This window comes from Cynoglossus semilaevis, chromosome 19 (assembly GCF_000523025.1).
Source record: "Cynoglossus semilaevis isolate Cse_v1.0 chromosome 19, Cse_v1.0, whole genome shotgun sequence".
NCBI classification, from domain to species: Eukaryota; Metazoa; Chordata; class Actinopteri; order Pleuronectiformes; family Cynoglossidae; genus Cynoglossus; species Cynoglossus semilaevis.
In genome coordinates this window covers 5798373-5810278 of record NC_024325.1, presented here as the reverse complement: position 1 = coordinate 5810278, position 11906 = coordinate 5798373, and the positions used below count along the sequence as shown (strand labels likewise).

General features: G+C 43.2%; 1 protein-coding gene across 2 annotated transcripts; it reads left to right on the top strand.

The window, feature by feature from the left end:
• Positions 1–3100: 3100 nt before the first annotated feature.
• crx (cone-rod homeobox) lies at positions 3101–7411 on the top strand. Of its 2 annotated transcripts, XM_008332495.3 has the most exons (3): positions 3101–4915; positions 5889–6040; positions 6182–7411. In XM_008332495.3, exons 1-3 carry the CDS (start codon positions 4819–4821, stop codon positions 6815–6817), a joined length of 885 nt encoding a protein of 294 aa, XP_008330717.1. In that variant the 5' UTR covers positions 3101–4818; the 3' UTR covers positions 6818–7411. The 2 variants fall into 2 exon arrangements, with proteins under 2 accessions (XP_008330717.1, XP_016896929.1); XM_017041440.2 differs by having other exon boundaries at positions 5889–7411.
• The last annotated feature ends 4495 nt before the right edge of the window (positions 7412–11906 follow it).

Below are 11906 nucleotides of genomic sequence, written 5' to 3'. Positions count from 1 at the left end.
ACTCGTTTGTTCATGTCTGCTGACGAGCTAAAGCGCAAACACACTGATTTAAGAGAAGACAGATGATCTGTAGAGAAGACTTTAATTAGAAATGAATCATTAGGCAAATTGAAACAAACTTTCCAAATAAAAAAAAGGACAGTTTCATTTCTTTGAAGTAAACTAAGTCAAGGTGCTGAAACAACAATGGTTTCATTTGTTATTTTGCTCATAGCTATTTCTTGTTCTTGAGCAATATCCCTCAAAAGTATTTTCATCATTTTCATCCTGTCTTTTCATTTTGACTCATTATGTTGATACAGCTGATCAGATAACACCATATTAATGGATCACAGGCGGCAGATTAAGCCTCCTTTAATTTTCCTCACCGTAACCAAAGATGCTTACAGGTGTTGGTTTGCTCCTCGCTATTTGGGCAGGCTGTCATATTCAATAATACAGGTCACCTGAAGGTCAAGTCAGGCTTCATCCAGAGATGGTTGTTTCAGAGAGATGCTAACACACGCTAACATAAAAAAGACGTGAAAATGTCTTTGTAATCACAATATGGGTGCTTGAGTGCTGAGCTATATAGTGCGTGTGTGTGTGTGTGTGGAGTTTGTGTGTAACAAGTGCAATAACTTCACTGAGCTGGAGGGGGTTGGTGGTGGTGGTTAGTGTCAGTCTGTGCTGAGCTGCTGGTGGCCCCTGGTTTGCCCAGAGGAGATTACTGGCTGTGCGTGTGTGTGTGCGTGTGTGTGTGTGTGTGTGTGGAGTTTGTGTGTAACAAGTGCAATAACTTAACTGAGCTGGAGGGGGTTGTTGGTGGTGGTTAGTGTCAGTCTGTGCTGAGCTGCTGGTGGCCCCTGGTTTGCCCAGAGGAGATTACTGGCTGTGCGTGTGTGTGTGCGTGTGTGTGTGTGTGTGTGGAGTTTGTGTGTAACAAGTGCAATACCTTAACTGAGCTGGAGGGGGTGGGTGGTGGTGGTTAGTGTCAGTCTGTGCTTAGCTGCTGGTGGCACCTGGTTTGCACAGAGGAGATTACTGGCTGTGCGTGTGTGTGTGCGTGTGTGTGTGTGTGTGTGGAGTTTGTGTGTAACAAGTGCAATAACTTAACTGAGCTGGAGGGGGTTGGTGGTGGTGGTTAGTGTCAGTCTGTGCTTAGCTGCTGGTGGCACCTGGTTTGCACAGAGGAGATTACTGGCTGTGCGTGTGTGTGTGCGTGTGTGTGTGTGTGTGTGGAGTTTGTGTGTAACAAGTGCAATAACTTAACTGAGCTGGAGGGGGTTGTTGGTGGTGGTTAGTGTCAGTCTGTGCTGAGCTGCTGGTGGCCCCTGGTTTGCCCAGAGGAGATTACTGGCTGTGCGTGTGTGTGTGCGTGTGTGTGTGTGTGTGTGGAGTTTGTGTGTAACAAGTGCAATAACTTAACTGAGCTGGAGGGGGTTGGTGGTGGTGGTTAGTGTCAGTCTGTGCTGAGCTGCTGGTGGCACCTGGTTTGCACAGAGGAGATTACTGTCTGTGCGTGTGTGTGTGCGTGTGTGTGTGTGTGTGAGTGATTGGGGATGACAGCGGCCTCTGTACTGCTTGCCGGCCTGCAGATTTAGCCGGCCTGTTTTAGACACTGTAATCTGGATTAAGTGCCAGAGTGTGTCAGTGGGGACGTGGATGGCAGCCTCCCCCCTCCTCTGCCCCTTCACCTGCTTCTCCACCCACCCTTCCCTCACACATAGTGTGTCTACCTGCTATACTTACTCCTCCTCCTCCTTCTCCTTCTCCTTCCACCTGACTAACTTATTTGCCTCCGTATTTTCCACGGCGTCCTAAGTTTCCAGGCCTCACTTTGGACCTCAAACAAAGTGCTGCTTGCATCAGGTCTGAGAACAGCTTTGGGGGGAGGGCAGTCGGACAGGGATTAGAGCTCAGTCCTCTTCCCTACTTCCCTATTTACTGCTGCAGCTGTGGGACAAGCTGTTCCACCCGTGGATAAAGACTGAAACACCATCATCTAAATCAAGTCAGCAGTTTGCATAACATCAATGTTTAAATAGAAAATAAAAATCCTGAATGACAAATCTAAATTCACAGTTTAAAGAACTAAAAAAGTAAAAAAAAAACAACACATTTTACAGCATCTTAAAAAATGTTTGTTATGATTTAAAACAAATGTCTAAATATGGAAGTGTGTCAGGTTTAATGTCCATAATTTAAACCTGGAATTGTAGAGAATTGTTCATCCGAGTTCTTCTCATCGTGAAATATTCCCTCAGCCGTGGAAATGCAGGAAATAAAGTGGGACATCATGTTTTCCAGGTGTAATCCTGAGGTTGTCCAGTAGGTGCAGCAGCCGCCTCCATGCTCTGGTTCCTCTAATATTCCTTTCCTCCATCTTACATTCTTCTTGTAGCCACCTTCTCCTTCCTGCTCGTTCGGCAGTCTTTTTCCCAAGTTAACACACACACCGATCCGTCTCCCGTTTGTGCGGCTGTCGTTCTCTGCAGCCTCCTTTCCTGCTCCAACACTGACCGGATTGCCCTGTCTTTCCACGCTTTATCTGGAGATAAGATACTTACTTTTCAGATAAAGCATATTATGATAAATCAAATGAGCTTTGTCGGTTTTGTGCATCTGAGCATGTGTTAGTGTAAGTGTGTGTGTGTGTGTGTGTGTGTGTGTAGGACAGAGAGAGCGGGACCACAGCTTGTTCATATGCAGATGTTTAGGAGATAATTGTAGTCAGTTAGTGTGAATGTATGAGTTAGTGAGGAGGTAAACAGCAGGTAGAGCTAATTCCCTGCTCAGATCAGTGATTGTTCTAGAAATGCAATAAAAACAGCAGCAGAATAATAAACTAGAACTAGAAAAAAAACATTTTTAGAGACCACCTTAATTCTTTTTGTTTAGGTTTTATTTGTTTGGAAATGAATATCTGCAAAAACAGAAAATTTAAATAAATACTGACACAAGTTTTTCTACTTTTTGTTACTTTTTTCTACTACTTATTAACAGTTTAAAATTTGGATTTTACCACTTTTTGCCATATTGAAAATTTCATTAAATGTTGTTTAATTTTCCTCTTCATGGTGATATTTTCAATGTCAACTCAACACTTATCAAGCAGTAGATTTCCCCTAATAGACACGACACAAAGGTCAAAATTGAATTAAACTGTAGTTTTTTTGCCCTTTACAGCCAAAGAGTTAACCTCTCTGAATACAAAACAATAGACTACAAATAAACTTCTCCTTAATTTACACATTTCTATATAACCAACCTGGGTCATGCACCAGGTGTACAGTGTGGTCAAATGTGGGAAACACACACTACGGTTCTATAATGACAAAGTTCCTAGTTCAGATTATGTGCAACTGGAAATGTTGTTGGTTAAACCTTTTTATTCCATGTGGATGACAGTAACCCTGGAGTCTGAGTCGACTCTGATGTCTGTTCTTTAAAATGTTCCTCTCTCCTTCGCCACAAAGATCAACTACATCATACAGTACATCCACATGAAGGAAAGTACGGCACCTGTGAATGTCACTGTGCTGTAACCCTCCCATTAAGATACGCTGTCTACCTCAGTGGCGCCCCCAACCTTTTCTGTACCATGGACCGGTCTGCCTGTATCAGCCGACTGGTTATATCACATCATCATTGAGGATAAATTTACACAATAAAACATCTTTTGGACTATACTCTGTTAGTACTGTTGTATGACTGAACTATTGTTTTGAAACATTATCTCTTAATGAACAAAGTAAAGGGATATGACTGGATTCTCTTTGAATGAAGTAAATTAGTAAAACTGAACTGCGGCGCTGTACCACATGACATACGGACCAGCACTGGTCCCCGCACCAGGGGTTGGGAACCTCTATTCTATTTGGCTTCTGCGTCTTGTGAATGCAGTGTCAGTTACAAACGATGATGTTCTGTACAAGACCTGGACTCCTGTTTAAGACGAAACTCAATGACAGTGTGTGTTTGTTGTTTTATTGTATTAAATGTATTTATGCTTCATTAAATATAAAACTCTTAACAACTGTGGTATGTTCAAGTAAATTCCAGCTCGGATCAGATCAGCTCGGATTGGAACAGTCAGCCTTGTGTGTACTTAACAATTTAATTTTACCAGATTCACTTTAATTTAAAATAATTTGAACCGTAAATATTACTGTCTTTCTTTACTTTTCTCTTTTTTCTGTTTCTAATAGAGGCAATAAACGTCTAGTTGGTGAGTGATTACTTTAAAAAAATCATCATCATCATTTGTGTGTTCTTATATCTAATGTTAACACTAACGCGCATATAACGTGGAAAGGCTCCGTCTAATGATGTAGCCTGTTGCTGTCTCCGTGTGTGCGTGCGTGCGTCCTGACGTGCGTGCGTGCGTGCGTGTGTGTGGTAGGAGGGGTTTTCTGGAGCCACTTGCTCCCTCTAATTAGCAGCGTGTGCTGGTAAAGAAACTCAGAGGAGCGACCTCACCAAGACGCACATCCAGTGGCCTGTCACCTGTGCCATGACTTAACTGAGTGAACCTGAACGCAGCAGCAGCAGCAGCATCAGCAGCAGCAGTATCCGTGTGCTCCGCAGTCTGTCATTCCGTTGTTCCGCCGTTATACCTAAAAACTTATCTTTTGGTTTATTTTTCTAACACTTTTTTTAAGTATAATTTAGTTTTCCTGTGTGTGACTTGTTGTGGTGCGTTTGCTGCGCCCCGCTCCCCCCGGTGTCTGTGTCGCACAGACCTGCTGCCACAGCTGAGCTCAGCGGGGCCCTCGGTTGGTGAGTTGCGTGTCCGACCCACAAGTCAGCGACAGGACTTAAAAGCCCGCAGTAAGGATGATGTCCTACATAAAGCAGCCCCATTACACCATGAACGGGTTAAATTTGCCTGGCCCCGGGATGGACGTGCTTCACACCACCGTCGCTTATCCATGTGAGTATATAAATCCTATATTTCAAATATATATTTTACTCTTCGTTCTTTTCATATTTATCGGTTGTTATTGAATCGATCAACTTTTTTTCCGTTTCATGTGATGCGTAAAAGCGCAAGGTCGTGCGTAAAGCTGTGAACACTCGAAACAAATATTAAAATGGAAACGTCCTTGAGTGACAGATTTACTGATATAAAGTTTTGGTTTATTTTATTTTTTTTCGTACTTATATCAAGCGAGTCGCATTGATTGAAACTGTAGGAATTTCTTTTCTTTTTTTAAGTTGACGTTTCTTTCTCATGGAATGTTAGGTTTTTATTTCATCCCCGAATTTAGAAAGAACATTAATTGAATCAAATGTCAAACTTTTATGATATTAACTTTGGAGTTTGAGGTGATTTTTTTTTCTTTTTGCGATGCAGACACCGTCTAATATTCAAAGCAGATCGTTCGTGTTTACTCCCGATCCCTGTATCAGGGGAACCTGAGTAAAAGTGTTCAACTTCAGATGTTTTTACTTTCCCTCACGGCGACTCACCTTATTAGACAAGCCAAAGACTATGGAGACATTTAATACCCTAAATGTGGATTTCAGGTGACAAAAACTAATAATTGCTCACTCTACTCGTTCTGAACAAACACGCAGCATCACTCGGAGACACATGACTGTGACTGTACAAACCAGAGATGAATGAATAATATGAAACTTGATCCATTTTCTCTAAAATGATGAAAGAAAACGCCGCGAAGATGCAGCGACTGTTAGTGCCACTTAATACCATCAGCAAACACTGAGCTCATCTCCATCAGTCACCAGTGGGAAAACCACCGGGATCAGAGAGTGTCTGAAAAACAAATGGCCTCTCTGGGTTCTTACTCACGGGCAACAAGTGGAACCTGAACGCACCCTAACTATATCCTGAAGTGTGGTCCTAATTATTTGCCCCCCTCTGTGTACTACTGGTTTCACAGCCACACCGCGAAAGCAGCGCAGAGAGCGCACCACCTTCACCCGGACACAGCTGGACATCCTGGAGGCGCTGTTCTCCAAGACCCGGTACCCAGACATCTTCATGAGGGAGGAGGTGGCCCTCAAGATCAACCTGCCGGAGTCACGTGTGCAGGTAAAAGAGGAATGTGTTGTGGAGCACCTGTATGTTTTTATTCACCGCAGCTGTAGAACTCTCCTTACAGGAAGTTCCTCTGTGTTTTTCTGTCACGACTCGTTCGGTTCTAACATGCTGTATTTGTTGACACATCTACAGGTTTGGTTCAAAAACCGCCGTGCCAAGTGCCGTCAGCAACAGCAGCAGAGCAGTGGTCAGTCCAAACCACGCCCTCCTAAGAAGAAGGCTTCTCCGATCCAGGAGCCCAGTGCCCCTGACCCTGTTCCTAACCCGTCCAGCTCCTACAGCCCCTCTCCGGTCCAGTCAGGCCCAACACTGGCTCCCAGCTCCAGCACTGGAAACACAGCCGTGTCCATCTGGAGCCCTGCTATCTCCCCACTGCCGGACCCCCTGGCCTCCTCCGCCCCCTGCATGCAGCGGCCCTCTCCTTACCCCATGAGCTACGGCCAGCCGTCGGCCTACACCCAGGGCTACGCCAGCACCACCTCCTACTTCACTGGCTTGGACTGCAGTGCCTACCTGTCCCCCATGCACTCGCAGTTGTCAGGCACCAGCGGCGCCCTCAGCCCCATCACCGTGCCCTCCATGGGTGGCTCCTTAAGTCAGTCCCCGGCCTCGCTGTCCTCGCAGGGCTACAGCACGGCCTCCTCTCTGGGCTTCACCTCCGTCGACTGCCTGGATTACAAGGACCAGCAGGCCTGGAAACTGGGCTTCACCACAATGGACTGCCTGGATCACAAAGACCAGAGCTCCTGGAAGTTCCAGGTGCTGTAGACAGAAGGAGACGAAGGAGACGAAGGCCCCAGGGTTGGTCAGAGAGTCAGTGTGAGGTAGTCAGAGGAGGTTCTGCCCCAGGACTCAGTTATCATTCACTCTCACTTTATTGTTTGTAAGGTCTCGTTTTGTTTTCTAATGGTGATTTCTGTAGTGCTTCATGTGATTCCAGAGACGTTGCTTATAGAAGGACGGTAACTACACTGTGAGCAGCCGCGGAGAGCAGCAGAGCGTATGTGGTGTCTTCATGTTATGTAAACTGGAAAAAAAAAAAAAAAAAAAAAAAAAACAGAAACCTTTTAAAGCCCTACCCGGAAACAACAGCTCCACACATGGACAAGTCTAATCCATGACATGAACATGTGACTCAGCATGAGCGTGACACTTTTTGTTCTTTAAACCCATGTTGTTATATAGTTCTTTTAAACTGCTCTAGTAGGAGCAGGCTCTTAAGTGTGGCTGCAGTTATGAATCGACCTGGATTGTTATTAAAACTAATGACCAACTCGTTAAATGACCACTAAACCCAGGACTGTTTGACTCCCATGTTACTAACATATGTCTGTCTTAAGATACACAACAGATACAGACCTGTTATTTTGTCATTTACATTTGGAGGATAATGATTTAGAGATGTATGATTTGACTATAGTAGCAGCCCTTCTTCTCATATGTCCCATGAATTACTTTCTCTTCGATGGTTTATTTATTCCTAGCGCTCTCATTTATCTCTTGTACTCTTTGCTTAAACTTGTACTTTTTTTCTTGCATTTTTAGACCATGTTAGAGTTGGTTTTGACCGTTTCAGTCGTGTTTTTATCTTTTCTCATCTGTTCTAGGATAATTAGATCTTTTTTTCTGTTTTGGCTGTGTGACATATTAAAGTAACCTCTTCTCGACTATGTCTGTGCTTTGATCGTCATTGAGACTTACATCATATTAGGGTGTTTTCGCTGAGGATTCTGGAGTGTCCAGACAGTGTCCACGCTGTAAGGTCCAGACCTGTCATGTTTGTCATACGGCCTGTATGGCTCTCACTCTCCCATCTTGGTTATTTTAGCTTATCTGTTTCTGCTAGTGTCTCAATCCTCTTAGCCTCCCTTCAGCAATGCCCTAAGTGAATTAGTTAGGATTATTGTCCTCTCTCCCTCTGTCTCTCACCCGTCTCACCCACCTCCTCCAACCTTTTCCTGGCTCTTTCCTCACTTTTATCCTTCCATCTTTCCTAGCTCAGTTCATTTTCTCTGACAGGATCCTGTTACTCTGTATCTACCTGTTGTTTCTCCTCTTCTTTTTCTGCTTCTTCAAAATGACTGAACCACTTGATTTAATGTTTTTATGAAACAGCACGTGACGAAGGAGACGATCATTAAAGCCTTTTTGTCAATACTTGTTTTAACTAATTACTGTTTCACAGCACCGTCCACACCCACCTGTCGTTCTGTCCGTCTGTTCGTCTGTCCGTCCGTCAGTCTGTCTGTCAGCTCATTGGTTCCCCTTCCCATCGTCAACATCCACCCCAACACCCCCTCCCTCGCTCCTCTAAAAACTTAATAATCCCTCCATGACCTGATTATTGCCATGCAAACTTGTGTGTGACATCAGAAATGCAGAATAATTTACCCAAGTGTTTGTGTTCCATGTTTTCTGTTTTGTTTGTCTGACAAACATGTGCTTCTCTCTTATTTATGTAGCACGCACGTCATGTGACCCACCGTGCCGTCACCGACATCACACAGTCCTGCGTCTGTACTTTAAAGTACTCCATCCTGTAGGTGTCTCTCCGTGGCCTCAGGTTGAAACAGTTTCAGCCTGAGGTCAGGTTTGTTACTTCACTGACATCCAACAGTTAAATCAGTCAAAATGAAGCCCCTGATCATTGACGGCTCAGATGTTTGGATGTCAGGCTAAATAAATAAGAAAAAAAACACGGATTCATTATTTCATGTTAATCTCATTTCATCTGCATTCCCACAAAAACACCTCATGAATTCAAATATATTGCTACGACAGAAGCGAGCAGACAGCCAGAGCCATTTGAAAACAATTTGTCTGCACTCAGCACTGGCCTAATCCCTTCTCTGCTGGTTTAATCCCCCCGCACTCACTCCCGCCCTCCCTCCCTCTCTGGTGTGATTGGTTAATCCCTGCATCTGTGCACTCTGATTGGTTAACCCGTACAGTACACTCATAATCTTCCCTCTCAGCACTGTGAGTTTCAGTCAGACATTTGCGTCGTAATCCCAGCGAGGAGCAGATGTGATGGGGGATGGAGCCAACACAGGGCAGACCTTGAGGAAGGTGAACGCATGAAATGAAAAATAGGCAACAAAGACTCAGATAAATGGACTCTGGTCTGGGTAAATGAATAAATAATAAAATCAGTCCTTTTTTCAAATCATTTTTAAATCATTGATTGTTATGAATTAACCTGTTTAATTAACAACTGAGTTTTTGGTCAAGGAAGTTAAAAACCTCCACTAGGGGCACTTTTTCCCCTATACTGTCATTTCCAGGCAGACTTTGATTAAATTAGACTAAAACTAAATTTTAAAATCATGTCCACCTTTCATTAGAGTTGTCAAGAACAACAATGACAACTCCATCATGATGAGAGGGAAACCTTATTTTCATTGATCAACATCTGGATCAGCATCAAAATGAACCACCCTGAACCACAACGTAGAACACCGGTCTCTCTGCATCTTGTTTTATATTTTTAACCAGAAGTCATGTGATTTATTGTTCCCATGGGACTTAAATATAACCATAAGTCTACAAATGACAATTATATAAATCTATTTTATTCATGTATTTGTACTCATCAGTTAGGCTTTAGGCTGTTTAAGGTGACATTGTTAATCCAACCCTCTCAACAAAGGCTGTGAGATGTTGTTTGACATTTGTGATTCATTTGTGTGTCACATATGAATCATTCACTAAGAACATTCAGCTTCTAGGTTCCCAAGCTCCTGGCTGAACGTCCGCCCCAAACAGTGACAGTGATGTCACAATTCTGTACAGGAAGTTTCAAAACATTCAAAAATGTTATTTTGTGAAGAACTAACATAAAAGAAATGATTCAGGCAAACAGTTGATCAATGAACTGAAGGGCTACAACCAGGGTACAAGAATCTGTTGATTATTATCAGACGAAGCTGCTTTGAGATCCCAAAAATCAAAATGGTTACATAAATGGACAGACACTCACAGTAACAACAGCAGCAGCACCCCAGACGTGGGATCAGGGGCAGGAACGGAACCAGGATGAACTAAACTGGGCTAAGACTCTGAACCACCTGGGTTGGACAGTGACTGACAGAAGAGCATGAACAGAACCAACAAAGGCAGAGTGTGGGAGAGCAACCAGGTGAGTCGCTAATTAGACAACGACGGCACAGGACACAGGTGAGATCAAACACCCAACCAGGGAGAGGGAGAGGGAGAGAGGGAGAGAGGGAGAGAGGGAGACAGGGAGATAGATAGATAGATAGATAGACAGAATGAAACGTTAATCCCACACTTTAGAGGTCAATAAAGGATGCGTTTTAATTAAGGCCTGCAGTGTGATTGGGTTTTTACCAGTACATGTCTAATCCATATAAATGTCCACACAATATGTACGTAATTGATGGACAGTTTCTCTGAATAAACATGTCTTCAGGGGGCACCACTGAGGGGCTGCAGGCCTGACTGATTTGAAACATTTACACAAATACGGGACATAACTGATGCTATCTAATACTTCCCACCAGGCGAAAGAAAACGTTTCTTCTTTAGATCTAACTATTGGAAATAGGATCGCTGCAGAGACAGGTGGAAATTCATCCTGTGTGTTCAGTGGATTATTCTATGGTCTTTAACATACGGATGACGTTCACCTCACATGTTCTCTTCACATGGAAACGGTCCCAAACCATCGGCATCGTCATGCCGGGTGTTCAGTTTCATGTAGGCAAATATGATATAAGCAAGAAGTTGATCTTCTCTGTTCTACAGTTATGTAGTAAAATAACCTCCAGGCAGTGAAGGGAGGGGGGTTAGAGCGCTGCACGTTCCCCGACAAACCTAACTTCACTTCCAACATTAGTTTTATCCTAACCAGAAAATCCGAAGAAACTGTGTATTAGTTAGACCCAGGTTTAAACATTATCTCTCGGCCCATAAACATATGTTGTTAGTAGGGGTGTGTATTGGCAAGTATACAGGGGCAACGACATGACATATATGATAGGCATGACGGTATATATTGAGGTTTTTTAAAGCAATTTAATTGTAGGAAAACACACCATGTTGCTACAAAATGGACATTAAAAAACACCAAGATTTTTTCAGTTTTTACCAGACTTGAAGTGCACACACACACACACACACGTGTGTACTGCGCTGTGATGCGTGAAGTCGGCACACATTTCAAAAAACTTTTTGTGCCACGTTGCAAACATTTCACAAACCTAATTATTATTTTTGCGAGATATTTTCTCCCCCAGGCTCGATAAGATCATTTGTACATAAACTTGTTTCTCGTGTATCTTTTATCCCGACAATTGACTAATTTTACTATTTTCTAACAGTGTAGTTGACTGCAGTGTTAGGTTTCCTTTGAGCTTTCTGTTCATTCGCTTGATGCTTATTTATTTTTATGGCCAAGCTCTAGTTCAAATGATCTAATATGACGTCTGAGTCGTGTTTTAGTCCTTTAGTCTATTGACTATCTACTGTGGCTAATTCATGTTAGCCACAAGATATGTTTTAACATTTTGCAATCACATTTCCAACCTATAACTGATTCTAATATGTTGATGGTGTGATACTGCAGCTCGGGTGGAAATGAACACTTTCATGTCACCACCCTCTGAATTTAAACTAAATGTACCATTTTTCAACATTTACCATTCTGCCTTTCAGACATTTTCCTGGGCAATTGTCACCTTTGTGCTCCATTAAATGTTTGTCCGGTTGAGTCATCTGATAAGTCACCATATTCAAACACACAGCATGAGCTAGCTTCAACACTTCAAGGCTATGGAGGACACAGTGTCAGGTGAGGAGAATATAATGACGTTTCCCTCTTTTGTGACCTGGTATC